The sequence below is a fragment of the Manis pentadactyla genome, chromosome 18, assembly GCF_030020395.1.
Source record: "Manis pentadactyla isolate mManPen7 chromosome 18, mManPen7.hap1, whole genome shotgun sequence".
Classification (NCBI taxonomy): Eukaryota; Metazoa; Chordata; class Mammalia; order Pholidota; family Manidae; genus Manis; species Manis pentadactyla.
The window spans coordinates 17087375-17103475 of record NC_080036.1 but is presented as its reverse complement, the minus strand read 5'-3'; the positions used below and the strand labels follow the sequence as shown (position 1 = coordinate 17103475).

The 16101-nt window shown below is 33.5% G+C and overlaps 1 protein-coding gene across 13 annotated transcripts in view; it reads left to right on the top strand.

Moving 5' to 3' along the window:
• The window catches only part of MEF2A (myocyte enhancer factor 2A), a 156742-nt gene that overhangs the window by 117787 nt on the left and 22854 nt on the right, over nucleotides 1–16101 (top strand). For 8 of the 13 annotated variants that reach the window (XM_036878738.2, XM_036878743.2, XM_036878745.2 and 5 more), the window contains 3 exons: nucleotides 7084–7221; nucleotides 9287–9506; nucleotides 10243–10302. In XM_036878738.2, coding sequence (XP_036734633.2) covers nucleotides 7084–7221; nucleotides 9287–9506; nucleotides 10243–10302 — 418 coding nt within the window. Of the gene's footprint in view, nucleotides 1–6886; nucleotides 7019–7083; nucleotides 7222–9286; nucleotides 9507–10242; nucleotides 10303–16101 lie in introns of all 13 variants that reach the window. The other 5 variants (XM_036878744.2, XM_036878740.2, XM_036878742.2 and 2 more) reach the window with 3 other exon arrangements.

The window sequence follows — 16101 nt, the reverse complement described above, 5'->3', positions numbered from 1 at the left end:
ATGTGTGTAATGAAAATGTTTGATATCTTCATCAGAGTGATGGTTATATGAGTGTATATACATGTCAAAATTTATTGAGCTGTTCATTGAGATTTGTGCATTTAATTGTATGTACCTCAGTTTTAAAAATTAAATAAAATTAGCTGCCCCTGTCTAATTTATAATCTATTTTGAAATATATTTATTTTGTTAAAGAAAACCTGAATATACTTATAACAAAAGTCTAAGCAGCATTGGTTTTACCACCTCAAGTGTCTTTTCCCTATATCCTTTCCACCTTATCTCCAGTTTCTTCAACAGATACATATATATGTGTGTGTGTGTATTTATACTAGAAAATGAGAGGCAAATGTACAGAGCCTGCCTCCCAGGCAATATTATATACCCAGAATTCTGTAAATATTTCTTTGAACTTGAAAGGTAATGTGGCTAATATTTTATAAATATAACAATGGAATATGTGACTTTAAAGATCTTGGTTGGTGTATGTACTATTATTTGAATCAATCATATTTGAACAGAAACAATAAATCATCATCAGTCATCTTACTTCCAGGTGTGGGAATCTTTCTGGACTCTAGGTTGTGGAGATACTAACCAGACTTATTTTGGGACTTAACTTAAATAAGAAGACTATTAATTTGTGAACTAAAGGATTATGACACCGTTCTTCATCAAGGTTCTTTAAATGTAAGAAATAGAAATCCACTCAGAGTAGCTCAAGCTAAAGGGGGATTTATTGCGAGAATACAAGAGGGCGCCCAAGGCAGGAAGGAACGCCTGGCCTCCTGAAGGCTTGACGCCGAACTCCATCGGGTTCTCTGGTCTCTCTTCTCTGCCACCAAGGCTGGTTTTCAGGATGACTCCCCTGAAAGCACAACTGGTGATCTTCACATCAAAATAATTGCTGTTCTGGGTCTTTATCCAATTAACCATTTTTGTAATAAATGCATAATTCCCAAATTTAAAAAAAGTTTCCATTATACTGTCTTTTCTATGTCAACAGGAGAAAAGATTTGATGAGATGTGGAGCCTTTATCTCAGTGCTAATAGAGTATTGTTTTTAAAAACCTGAGTTGATCCTCTATAGCTGGCGTGGAGTTTCCCCTACTCTGGAAAAGTATGGCTTTCGTGTTCTACATTTCCAGGTTTACATTCCAGCCTTCTGTCTTCAAAATAAGATCCTGAGTCAGAACCTTTGGCTGTTAATTGATTAGGGCTATACTTTAACCATAAGAGAAGAAGACTTCTCACACCACCAATCTAATCTTTTCTACCCAAAAGCCCACTGGAGAATCACCAGCAGCTTTCAGAATATAGGGCTATTGTAAGTTAAACTTACATATTAAATGGTGAAATTACACATATGAAATTGTATTTTTGTCATTCAAAAGAATCAAGTAAGTTCTGTGGATCAACCTAGTACAAACTAACATCTCCAAATTGCCTTATTATTTAAGTGTATTTTAGCAAATTCATAACTTATATAAGACTTCTGAAGTAACGTCACATCATCATGATTTCACTGGTATTTATTATGTTTTATCTTGCAAGTATTACTAAATTTCATGTGTGTATAGCACCTTTGTCAAGGTTTGAAAATGTAAATCTAGACTTTAGTCTTTGATTTTAAAAGTTCATTAGATTAGTTGAGGACACAAGAAACAACAGAAGATAAATGAATAGCAGGGAACATACATTAAATGAATGTTCTGTAGAGTATGTGCTTTTAAAATTTTAGCATATGGAGCAGTAGAGGGAAAAAAGTGAGCTATTAAAGCCATACAGATAAGAGAGGGCAGAATTTCAAACAAGTAAGGTGACATCAGTGTAGATTTAGGAGGACAGTAATTTTGACTACTATCTAATAGGGTTCAGGAAGAAAATGATAGAAGTTTCTGTTTTATCCTAAAACATGCTTATTAAAAAATGACTGAATTCATGCATATAATTTTTAAAACACACATATATTGGGGACTGTGCATGAAATATGTTTACAGATGGGGTAGGTGATCTAAAAAGTTGAGAGAATACTGCTTTAGATCATAGAACCGTCAAAGATTTAAAACAAGGGTGACAAACACAAAGTAGTATTTAGGAGAACTGAATCTGTAACAATTTATGGGACAGATTAGAAGAGAGAATTGGGAGAGGATGTAATTAGAGTCAGACGTTAAGGCCGTGCAAGCCTGTGTGTGGTGGCAGTGGAAATGGAAACAACCTACAAAATTTGGTATTCTATGTGAATGTGGGGAGAGGACAAAAAGTAAATAGCAAGATTGCTTGCTGTGTTGACTAGAATAGGTAAGTCAGAAGAGGGGATCTATTTAATAAAAGGTAACCATTTACATCTTGTTAAATTGAAATGAGAGATGTAAGCCAGATACCCAAATGAAAATGTGTAGCAGTTGGGACTGTAGGTCTCCCAAGTTTCAAATAAGATTTGGGGGAAGACATGATCATTATTCTCACACGACTATAAAATGAGCGTGTGTCAAAGATTTTATTTCATTAATTAACTGAGTGAACCAGTAAGATATCAAAGCCCATTCAAAGAAGAACTGGAAGTGCCACACATTAATAGTTAAAAGAATGCAGAAATGAATTTACAAATGCAGGCAAAACTGGTCAGTACCACAAGGTGGTAATGAATGATACTCCACAGGAAACAATTTCTGTGAATAGGAATTATTTGTAATACCAGTTTTCTGCAAGTAAACTAATCTTCATCCCTACAGAGTAGTAAATGAACAAAGGTGGATATAACCTGAATGGAAGATCTAGCCAGGACATCCACTAAATTACTGGTTTTCACTGTTTTTCCTTAGAATCATACAGAAATTTTAAACTGAAGAGCCTTCCTACCGACAGTCTTTAATCTGTAGGTAGAACCTCTAAATTCCTTCTGGTTTAGGTAAAACTGGTTTAATTAATACCAAAACCAAAGCCTCTTTTAAGCTTAATTGGGGCATTTCCAGCTCAGTATGGATGTGATGTAGGAATCCCTTTTTCCTGGTAATGCTTACAGTAAAGCACTACCCACTCTTCCCTCATGAGCTTGACTTTCACTTTAGAATATAGTAGCTTCAGAGGGAGAGGAATCCTGCTTAAAGAGGTTTTGCACTTTTAGATAGTTGCGCTTTTAATACTGTGATACAAATAACAATTTATGAATTCTCAAAAGTTGAGGATTATTCTTTAATTTCTTGAGGAAGAATATTGAAAAGTCACAAGGCTTCTCTGATACTTCCTTATTTTTGATACCATGATCTATGCAGATCATTAATCAGATAATCAAATATTTTCAAGAATTCCAAATATGCACATTGCTTTTCTCTTTTAAAAACCAATATTCAATCTAATACTAAGTCCTAAGTAGGATTACTAGGAATGAATGTCTTTTCCCCTGAGTTTAGATCTGCTATCAGTCACAAGTCAATAGTAGTTTTAACTCTCAGAACTGTTAAAAAATGATTTTCAAAAAGACAAAATCATGACTCTCAGACAAATGTGAAGTGAACATGAATGAAATATTTAAGTCACTAATTGTTGAGGGAACTGGGAAAAAATGTTACAGCTGCTTATGAGGTAAATCCATAGATTAGATGAATATATCAGCTCATCAAGAAGGCAAAATCAGTTTGTTTTACAGATGCAAAAACTGACTTCTTCCACAGTAAGGAAAGAAGTCAGTCGAACCTCCACCAGACAACTTATTTGAGTGTCTATAAACAACTAATTATTAGCATTACTCTTTGTTTTCTGCAAATTTACTTGTCTCTACAGAGTTGTAAAATAGTTCAAAGACAGGCACAAACCCCATAGAATCAGATAACCTGGAAGGATGTGCCCTGAACAATGCAGTTTTCCAATAAAGACACTTAGCAAGTATTTTTTTGATCCATCTAAAAGTCTTTCACAATTTGTCTTTACATAACTAATGTTGAAGGTAAATGTTAGCTAGGGACATCCATTATTTAAAACCTGCATTTTGTACTCGATAAGTGACAGCATGAAGAAAGTAACGTGATGGAATTGGCCCAAAATCACAAAAGGAAAAGCCATTAAACTCATAATAAAATTTAACCTTATTGTGACAGGTAGAAATGTTTGTTTTTTAAAGGCGCTTAGTTGGACCTCCAAATATAAAATTTCTGTCTTCTGTAGAAATGGACTGATGAAAATTATAGGTATATTCAGTTTAGGATTTCCTTGAAGTAATCTTACCAGTTAAAATCTTTAAACACATGTGAAACTCTGATGTAAAGCACATAAAAAAGGTATCACACCAGCTTAAATTGATGAATAACCCATGCTGGTCACAACAGATCCCTTTAGCAATTTGTAATGTATGTTTCAAAATACAATTATTTGAGAGAAGCAGTGGGGATAAAGCAGCTTAAATGGTATACACCATGGAAACTTGATAAGAGTGCACAGGGCTAGGACCCTTCATGAATTTTTTTCCCCACTTAAAAGGAGGTTGCTCAGAGTGGTGACCTTTCAGACTTGTTTTCTTCGTTGAGCAAGTGTTTTTATTATGGCTAACTTGAAGCACGTGAGCAAACTGAGGCTAGCCTGTTTCTTATATGCCTCGCCTGGCCTTGTTAATAGATTACAGCATTCCACTCATTAGTACCCATGACACAGGAGAAATTTTTACTATTATGCTATGTGGTAATGATAAAGAAGACAGAAAAAGTCTTTTATAGTAGTTGGGTCCTCAGAACAACTCTTCATGTTCTGGTGATAAGACACTAGTTGGATATCCAACAGAGGTTCATTAGCTTGTTATCTACAGAGCTGATACAGCCTCCTAAATTCCCTCACAATGACAGGAACCCCATCTCAAGTGAAGGCTTGCAGAGCTGGAAATACCAGCATGCTGTTCTTCCTCATGAGTACAAGTAGGGCTAATCTTATTGTAGAGTAAAAATTTTATGTAATTATTAAACAAAGACCATATTCTTTTTCTTATGTAATTTAAAAAGTGTTCAGAAAGGTATTTGGTGACTGGTACCTTTGGAAGAGCAAGACTATAAATTGCGTAGTCTTAAGATAAAAATGAGGAGAAACTATCCAGAGATTTCAGGCTAGAATTAACCAACAGCTTCATGATGAAATTTCTGCGGACACATCTACTATATTTGTTCTTTTTCTAGGACTGTATAGGTTATAAGAGTTCATTGTGTTCCAGTCTTCTGAGTGTTACTATCTTCACTGCTGATAGCAATTTGCAGGGCTTTGGCAAGCAGAACTTGCTGTGGTGGATGGGGGAGGATGTATGTCTCTCTCCTTGAGTTGTAAACAACAGGACCTTTTATGGCTAAGCACACCTAAAAGTCCTTGTGATTAGTAAGACCCATAGAATTTATAGCCATGTGGCTGATGTTGTGGAAATAGGTAGATTTGTTTGCTAGGTCATGTTTAGTGATTGTATTGTGATTGGGGTTTCAGAAATTTGTGTGTGGGATTTATAGCACATCAAGTAATTTGAGAAGCTAACATTTGTACTAAGATTTATTATAATCCTTTAAGCATGCAAAAATCAAATTGAGTAAAATGAAATTTTTAAATAATTTGACTTCAGAGAAACTAAGAAAAATTCTCAAATCTTAATGTATGTCTACATTCTGTCTCTTTCAAGGAAAAAAATGAGTAAGATAAGCATTCATAATTATTGTAAATCCTGTTTTAAAGGATACAAAGATCTATTATGGATTAATTTAAATGTGCTTTAAATCTAATTTAATCATTTTTTGAACTTTACTTCTAGTCTATCTGATCAAACTTTGTTTCCTAATTAAATAAGCTCTGTTAGGTAGGCTTTCTTGGAAAATTTTAACTTCCTGAAATGTCTGTGGTTTGCTGGAAAATCAACAAGTCTCAAAGCTATTTATTTCTACCTTAAAATAAGACCCATCAGAATTTGTAAAACTTAGACATTTTGGAAATAAATTAATATTCCATAGATTGTCAAGTCCTTGGTTTTAAATTAATTCTTTTAAATACTGGATAAATCATTTCATGATTTTAATGAAGAAAAATTAAAAATCAGGAAAACCATTTGCTATACTTTTTACCCTAAAAAAAATTACTGTGGTCCAGGGGATGCTTTGCTTACACTCAAGAAAATTCTCCTGAATGTCAATTCAGTGGATTAGCACAATCTATACAGGAGCTCTAAAAAGAGCCAGCAAAGGGCCAGGGGAAAGATATATGATGAATAACTTTTTATTACAAATTTTAAAAACATGTGAAGTCACTAATAATATGTACGTTCTACATAGGAAAGAGTCATTACTGTCAATATATAAATAAGTATTTGGATTTTTATACTTCAGAGTTCTACAGGAAAATGATAGCACTTAAGAACAAATGAGGAATGAAGTTATTAACATGTTGTGCTAATTCTTTATGGTGAATAGGATAAAGTCTTAGGGGAGAGGAATGTCATTAGATGAAGTGGCTGAAATGCTCATTTTATAAAGATACTATGATAACTTCTCAAAGCATCATTTTGATACATTTCTCTTGCAGTTCTCATATTCGTTGGCTATATCAAATATGTTGATCAGGCTGTAATCAGATTAGAGTCATAATTGTCAGAGCATTGAGTAATTTGGTGTTCTCTAGGATGTTTGGAAATGAAGAATTCCATCAAGTAAATATTCCTGTTCTCTTACTGTACAGCAGAAGCATTAATCTTGCTTATATCTCATGTTTAACTTATTTGAAGAATTAGGGTACATTTGTGACCATTTAAAACTATTCCAGTGGCTCTTGTATAACAATTCATTCAGTCTGTGCTCTCTTAATAAATTTTACAAAAAAATTCATGGCAAGTTAGTATCATTTGTGTGTGAATTTTCCAATTGTATTTCAGACTTTAAGAAAGAAAGGCCTTAATGGTTGTGAGAGCCCTGATGCTGACGATTACTTTGAGCACAGTCCACTCTCGGAGGACAGATTCAGCAAACTAAATGAAGATAGTGATTTTATTTTCAAACGAGGCCCTGTAAGTACTTTTACTTTACCTCTACTTTTTATTTGTTGATCCTTTTTGTTAACTTCATTATTTAGGCTCTGAACAAGAAGGAACACAGAGGGTGCGACAGCCCAGACCCTGATACTTCCTATGTGCTAACTCCACATACAGAAGAAAAATATAAAAAAATTAATGAGGAATTTGATAATATGATGCGGAATCATAAAATCGCAGTGAGTACAAAAGTATGGTTTGTGCTTTTTACCTTGTGCATGAAGAGATTGGCCACACATCTTACTTATTTTCATAGTAGGTGATAACAGTAAGAAGGGAGAAAAAGTATTAATGTTTTTTAATCTTATAGAACTTCAAAATAAACTTGTTGAAGCATTATAATAGTGTACATTCAGTGTCTTAAACATAAAAATGAAGAGAAAACACCCTAATCCAGGCTCTACTACCTACTCTCCCCTGTACCTTTGCATAAGGCACCTAAACATCCTGAATTCCAATTTCCTCATCTAAACTGAGTTGGCTCACATAATTTTTAAGGTTCCTTCTAGCCCAAATTTCCATGATTTTAAACAGGGTGTGTATAAGACTTCAGTCTCCCTCACATGCCTTTAAAAAATATTACTTGTTCTTAAATAAATCTAAGACTATGAAATATAAATTGATTGGGTTTATTTGAAAATTTGGTGCTTCAAAGAATTTTTAATTATTTTGTATAGTTGCTTTAATAGTAGTAGCTTTTACTCTTCAGCTGTTTGTGTCCCAAAACCACTTGGCAACAATACTCCTTTTCTTTTCTTATTGGTGTTGAGGAAAAGAGCCTTGACTCAGTTGTAATTTAAGGAAGCAATGTTCTTAAACTGGTTGCAAAACAGATAGTTGGTTTAAAATTGTCCATACTCATAGGTCTTACCATAGTGAACTGTACTTCTCACTGGAAGTTCTATTGGCAGCTTAAGACAACTGTTGTGGATCTAATTATTTAATGCTGTATATGTATTGTAGGCTTCATGGAACAGATTGTTTCCAATGCTGTTATTTATTTCCTTGTCAGAATTAACTCTCCGAAAAACTATGCCCAAAAGTATGCATCATGGATTATTTCTTCAAAGTAGGTCTGTACTGTAAAAAGTTCATGAAATACAGATTTAAGGAAGTATTTTGTGCTAATACCATTATTGTTCTTAAAAAACAAAACAATAGCAAACAAAAAAATCCCTTCTGACCTCACATGGATGTTGATGACTTTGCAATTATAATGTTAAGCTGAAAAAATACTGTGCAAATAAATTGCTTTACTTTTGAAAAAATATTATCATATATCCATTGTCTTATGTTTGTTAATGAATTATTATAATTTTCTACCTGAAATAAACTACTGCTGAATAGAGTACAAAAACTATGTTCTACCAACTTTGAATTAGTATTGTTGCCTTACTTTGCAAATCATTATTTTTAAATGTGGGGAGAGTTTCTTTTCTCTCACTTTATAAAGAGGAATGTTATTTTTCATGGTTAACAAGTATATTGTTAGTGGTCTATGGAGGAAATGCAAGAGGAAAATAGAAAATACTATTTTTAAGGAGGTGTGGAATATTTTGGAGGCAAGTAAGATAACATTCACAATATTTCTGTAATTTAATCATCATACAATTAAAAAATAGTTTGTCAGTAGTTAATTTTATTGTCTACATTATTTCTTTGAGCTTCATTACACTCAGATTGCATTGTTATGTATATAACATGATTTTTTTGTTTGTTTTGTCCATTAAGAATGTTAGTTAAATCAGACCAGTGCTTATTCATAATGTCCTGCATTTGATGTATTAAGTTTACAATATGTGTACATACTTTCTCCTTTTGTTACATTTGGCAATAGAAATGTAATGTTACTAAACTGGTTTGCATTAAAGTGCTAGTTTATGTTTACTTGGTAACAGTGATATATTTTGAATGTCTAATTTGACAACAGTACCTTAATACAAGGTTCTGACCTCTAATTTTCATCTGTGTATATTTTTAATATATGTATCATATTAGTATATATATATATTAATAGATAAAACTGAAATTGAAAAGGTTCATGTCAAACATACTCATATTCAAATGTAATTCTAAAGAAAACAGCTTAAGTTTGCAAATTGATTTGGTAAGAACCTATTCCCCTCCCCTCCTCTATTTTTAATAACTAGAATTATCTAATCAAATTAAAGTTCATAAGTTATTAAATTTAATATAGATGAAAATAGAACTAACGTTTTTTTCTTCCTTGTTCTTTATTTACAGCCAGGTTTGCCACCTCAAAACTTCTCAATGTCTGTCACAGTCCCTGTGACCAGCCCTAATGCTTTGTCCTACACTAACCCAGGGGGTTCACTTGTGTCCCCATCTTTGGCAGCCAGCTCAGCATTAGCAGATTCAAGCATGCTCTCTCCACCTCAAGCCACATTACACAGAAATGTATCCCCGGGAGCCCCTCAGAGACCACCAAGTACTGGCAGTGCAGGTATGTATGTGGTAATATCTCTTCTGCTGGTTTTTAACTAAAAGGGAGAAAAGTCTAATTGCTAACATAAGCAGTTTCTTATTTTGCTAGTCTTGATTTTATTGCTTTGCGGAACAAGAGTCATTACTGCATAACTGACTCTGTTTTAGGTATTGTTTTGAAAATCTGTGGCTCTCAAGTCCTGTTAGGCAAAGTGGAACAACATAGAGAACCTGCTATCTATCAGCTTCTTTATCATGGGAGAGCTGTACTTTGACAGGCTTTTTAATGAAAATTTAAAGAGGATATCATGAGCAAAGATTTAAAGTTAAGTATGAGCTATTCATGTTAAAGATATGGAGAATAGAATTACCTGGTTTGGAGTTAGAGTGTTTTTTGCATTTCCTGCTGCCTGAATCTGTTCATTAATTCAGCAGAAATTTTCAGGGCACTTACTGCATTACTGTTATGAAGTACCTCCTCTCCCTAAGTCCTAGATTTAACAGTACTCCATTAGCACTGCGACATTCTTATCAGTATGTACTATTTGGTATTGATACACAGGAAGGCAGACACATCCCTACTTGCAGGAGCACATTATATTACACATTAACACTAAGTTCAGACTGGGCTGTTTCTTATTTATTTATTTTTTTAAGAAATGGAGTGAGGTTACTTCAGTTCATAGTCATTCAGATAAGGAAAGCCATTTCATATTCATTCTTTGCCCCCTCTGTTCTCTCTCTAACCTTGTTAGGTGGGATGTTGAGCACTTCAGACCTCACAGTGCCAAATGGAGCTGGAAACAGCCCAGTGGGTGAGTGAATTCCTACTGTTTCACATCCTGTAGGCATCTATCCTATCTGAAATAAAAGGAATATTGTACTCAAACAAAGCCTTCTACAAAAATGAAGAGGAAACAAGTGGAGATATATGACTAGAGCAGACATGTCCTTTGTAGGCTCAATTTCCTTCTGAGGGGTATTTTCAATAATGCTTGACATTTTTTAATAACACCCCTGTTTTGGTTACTCATTGATTCAATAAATATTCGTTGAGTGCCTCCTTCATATAAGACGCTCTTCTAAATACTATATTGCCTTAATACAATGTTTTCATCAAGACAGTTTCTTTAGGAAAAGCTTTTTGTATCATCTGTCCTCACTAAAGTTAGCAGATTGACATATCTTAAAATGGTGTGAAATAGACTCAAGAGGGATTGCAATGTGAAGAAAATGGTGGGTCTACTTCTAGAGATACAAAGAGAATTGAGAAGTTTGTCTCTGAAGGATGTGTTTTGGTGGTCACATGTAGATCATTCACATTTTGTCATGATTACAGCCAAATTGGTTCTTTTACTTTGGGACCCCTCCCCAGTTGACTAGCAATTTAAACGCATGTGATGAATGTGTCTGCCTAGCTCCGAAATGCTCGTAAAGATAGATGAAGACCTTAATATTACACAAATACACCACATACGTCAGAGTTACAAGAACAACTATCCCTTTGGATTGTCATCACGTTAAGTCATTTTGGTCTCTTAATCTATTAATAATCACAATTATTATCATTCTTATTTGAAAGCAAGGGCAAGAATGTACTCCCTGCTTTTAGATATTGTGTGTTCCTAAAGCCAACTGAAAACAGATTATTTATAGGGAAAATTCCAAATTGCATATATTTGACCAGTCATTACATAAAAATGTAAGGTGCTTTTGTCTTAAAATTATAGAGATGATTGAATAACTTGATTAAAAATGTTGAGAAAGAAATAGACATTATTGAGTGAGACAGGTTACAAAACATGGTGACTAAAATAGGAATAAATATGTAATTATATCTGCCACTGCATTAATTGCTGTTTAATGGAACTAAACAGATAAGACTGTTGTAGATCTTTTTTAACAGATAATTAAATGTGGAAAAATCAATAAAGTCTTTATCAGTTATACATTAGGGCTGCTACACTTTTATGTGTATTTCCAAATATTTGTGGTTTATTTCTTTTCAACTCTGTTTTAGTTATTTGCATGCCCATATTCTCTTTTTGTGTTAAATTTTCCCATATGCTTTTGTTCCTCATACAGTATCCATCTTGCTCTTCCTTCTACTTTCCAGCCTGTTTAAGGCTGGGATCAATAATTTCTATTTCATTTAATATTAATTTTAACTAGTTGTTGGTTTTATTTCCAAAATTATTTTTGTTTCATGGAGTGTATTTGAAGATTTCTAATGTGTTTTCCTCTTGCTTTTATTTCTGAGAAATACTTGGAGCCTACATGGGTTTAAAGTATTTCTTGCTATTAAATTCTCTCCCCACCCCTAATTAAATGTTCTGTCTTAGGTATTTTAGGGGTGTTATTTTTGTGAGAAAGAGTCAAATAATATATTTTAACTGATTTTGAACAGTGGTGTCACTTAGGTGTAGTAGTTTGGAAAATAATAGTTTAAACTCATTTTTATACCTAAATAAAGTCTTATTGAATGAAATGATTAAGCATTTAAAATTCCCAGAGAAATTTAGAAGAAATATAGAAGAGGCTGTGGGGTAAGATTTCTATCTGTTTTTCAAAGTATATTTCTTGGAACTACATGTAAAGGACTTTTCTATCTTTGCCAAACCTTGTGCTAAATAAAATCAAGCAGGTTTCTTCACTACAGTACTTAACAGAGCACTTAAAATGCTAACCTATTTTATAAATCTTTAAACTTAGTATATAATATATGGTTATTCAGAGTCATTTTACAGTAGACCCCTTCATTTTTCTTCATGCAAAGGCATCTTTCAGAATTAGTGACATAATTTTATAGACTCTTAAAATATATTTTTATTTATTGAATATTCAACTAAAAGCTTGTCAGTTTTTATGAAAAATTCTCAAATATAACTCAATTCTTGAACCATGCTTTAGATGAATTTCACCCTGAGAGTTTCAGAATTCTTTATATGTCAGCTCAACTTTTGAAATAGATTCACACTAATAAAACATTAATGACATCATTGTCTACAATTTAGCCCTAAAAGAATAGTATTAAGGACATGGAGTGCTTTCCAACCACTTAAAAGCATCATTTTAGCTGATGTGATATTCTGAAATATGAGCCCAATTCTTATAATTGAATAATCTGCTTTATAGCTATAAGACCATAATTGAGATCAGCTTTGTTAAGTTTCTGGAGGCATCAGTATGCAGTTGTTCAAGAGTATTTTTGTCACATTTGTGTCAGGGCATAATTTACCATAGAACCTGAAACACATTTTAACAATAGTCACATTAAATTGGGTTTATTCATTTAGAGTGCTTTAATTCCTGAATTTGTAGGCTATGTCAAGATGAATTGCATACTGAAAGTACCTCAAAAGGTCTGTCTCAACAATATCTTCATTTTTGTCATAAAAAATGAACTGGAGGTAAAAAGCATACATTAGGTAGTAAGTATACTACTACACTCCACAAAATAACAAATGGTGCATGTAAAATTATCTTGTTTCAGCCTGGCAAGTTACCAGCTACTTACATCATCGTCTATTCATTATCTGCTGTAGATTCCAACTTCACACTAAGAAATACCATGCTTTTAGATTCTCTTTCACTCTCGTAATTCGATTCTCACAGGTGGCAATGGTACTGTATCTAGTGAAAAGTATCATAGACTCCATATGGGAAAAGAAGTTTAGTGGCTCTTGAAAAGCATTCTTCCCTTTGAATCATCCTGTAATGTATTTGAGAGGAAATACTGCTTCATCCTTCAGATTTGAGTGCAAATCAAGTAAATAAGAATCTTCTAAATATTACCGAAGAGATTAAGACACTCATTCATGCCATTTAATGAACAGAAAATTAATCTGTACTTATTAACGTTAATCTAAGAGTCTGTTAGTTTATTAAGCCTTCCTATTTTTTAATAAAATATTTGATAATCATTTTATATCCAGATGACTTACTTAGCAGTTATCTCTGCCCTCATGGATGAGCTCTACTCCGCAGGCAATAGCCTAGTGACGAGATTGGTTGTTTTTTTTTTAACTTTCTGAAGCTTAACACAATGCAGGAAATTGCTCTCTGGGGTGCAGAAAGGAGATTCAGCCCAGACTTAATACATACCTCTTTCAAGATAATGGAAGCAGAATGCAGGAAATAGCTTCCTAAGGTTAACTGAAATGCAGACCACACAACAATATTAAACCACATAAATGAATTAAAACTGGTACGTCACTTGGTAAAAGTTTTGGAGAAAGCAAAAGGAATTGGGTGAGAGTAAGGTAAAGGGGGAAGGAAACATTGATCATCTAGAATCTTGACATTTTGGGTGTGAGTGCTCAAGAGATACAGGTCAGTTCTTAAGTGCCACGCCTCACCTCTCTCTTTTCTTTGTCCCTTGAAAATGTACTGGTTAAGATCCAACAAAGTTGATTATATTACATTGGCAAAACATTAATTTTTAGGTTCTTGTATAAATAATTCACCTAAATAACATATCTTTTTCAAACTCTAAATATATTAATAAGCAGATATATTAGATATATTAAAGCATCCATTTTCTTCAGCAGATTACTTCAAGAATATAACCTATCTTTCTAGTTAAAGTTTTTTCATTTTAAAATTCCCATATCTGTTCAACTGACCCTATTCATTGTATACTGTCCCTGAAACTGTTTTATAAACTTGCCAAACAGTATATAGATTGTAAATGGCTTTAAATAACGTTTGTATTCTGTTCAAGAAACTTTCGTAGAATTAAAATAATCTGATAACCTAATGGAAAAGCTCTTAAAGTGAAAGATGTATGCAGTACATAGTTTTTTTTATGAGCTCTTTGGAGTTCTTTGGGGCACATCATTTCACTTTTCAGTGTGAGATTATAAGAAGTTTTTTAGGCCAGTGTTAAGCATACAGCAGACTCTCAGTTAATTTTGGTTAGTCCCTGCATGTATTTTAACATAAATGTGTATATGTATTTGTAACGTGTGGTGTCTATTTTTGGTAAGTTTTAAAGTTGTCTTTTTTGCTTTATACTAGAAGGGGAAAGGAACAGAACAAACACATCTGCCTTTTCCTTCTGATGGTCACTGGACCCATGGTGTCCTTGCTTACCTGTCCCACCATGCCTTGTTTGTTCATGCTTTAGTGTATCTTTTTTCTCACATTATCCCCATCCCTGCCTTTTGTCATCTTTTGTCTGTGCAGACTGCTCAATAGTTTATCTCTCAAAGTCTTCTCTAATTAAGGCCACATACTGTATCAATGCTTTGCTGTTTCCTTTTAGATTTAGTGTGGTTGCCCTTCTTGTATTGCTTTCACCCATCCCTTAAGTATAATTTTGGTAAATTCACGCCTTGGTGGTGCTAACTCTTGCTAACTAGTTGAAAAACTGTTTGAAGACTATGTAGTTTTTTTGTGTTTTTTCCTCCCTTCCTATACCCTCCCCATTACACAGAGCTCTACATATAATAAATGTTTAAAAGTTTGTTTCCAAATTATAAAGGTAGTTCTGTATTGTTGTCTTAATTTAGATGGTTGCTACTGTTGATGTATAAATGCCGAGTCCCATCCAAAATATTCAAGAGTTCTGTTCAGCCTTCTGTGAACTTCTAGTTCGCTATTCTGAATGTTTTGTTCTTGGTCAGCTTTGTAATAAACACTAGGAATGGAATTCTTAAGCCAACAAGTTCATTCTTTTATCCGCTGCTCTTAAATTAACATCTGTGTGCTGTACTAGAGTAGACTTAAATACTAGGGCCTATTCAAAATAGAGTAATAGTACAGTATTCACGGCAATAAGTCCCTATTGATAAAAAAGCACCCTATACACATGGCAGACAGTTTTTGTTTTGATTATATGTTGATGATTTAAAAAAAAAATACAGTAGAGTGACCCATCCTATATTTTTATGGATATTTAATACTGTATCTTAAGTTTAGTAATTAAATTCTCACAAAATATTTTTAAAATACATAATTAATATTTTCTGTTCTTCCCTGTTTTTTTTTCAATTTAATCAGAAATTAAAATGGCATATGTAACCTCTGTTTTATAAATTAACATTTTATGTTCCTGTATACTTGTTACTTGACTATTTTTTATTAATTTGGCATTACCTCCACCATTGAATTGTTAGCGACTGAATAATAACTATTACAATAGGATACTATCAGTGGCAACTAACAGAAAAGTATCTCAATTAGGCTTAAGTAATACAGGGTATTTACTAACTTACATGTAACTGAAAAGATCCAGAAGTGGTGCATAAACTATAAGCATGATAGGACTTTTATTTATTTGCAGTTCTCCTTTTTCCACCAGCTTTTTCCTCATTCCAGCTTTCTTCTGAGTCTTAAAATGGCTTAAGAATGAAATGCTTCCTCAGTAATATTTAGAGGAGTGCAGGAGCTGTTACCAAGTAACAGCTTCTTACCTAGGTTCTGATTGGACATTCCTGGATCCTGTCACTGTGGTGAGGGAGAAAGCCATATGCTCATTGGCTTGGATCTCAGGCAGACAAATGCCCATCACCAAACTAGTCTGTGGCAAGGAGGATTGAAGTAGAGTCAGCTCCACCCAAACCACATGGCCACTACACATGAGGAAGACTAAAATGATTGCAATATCCATG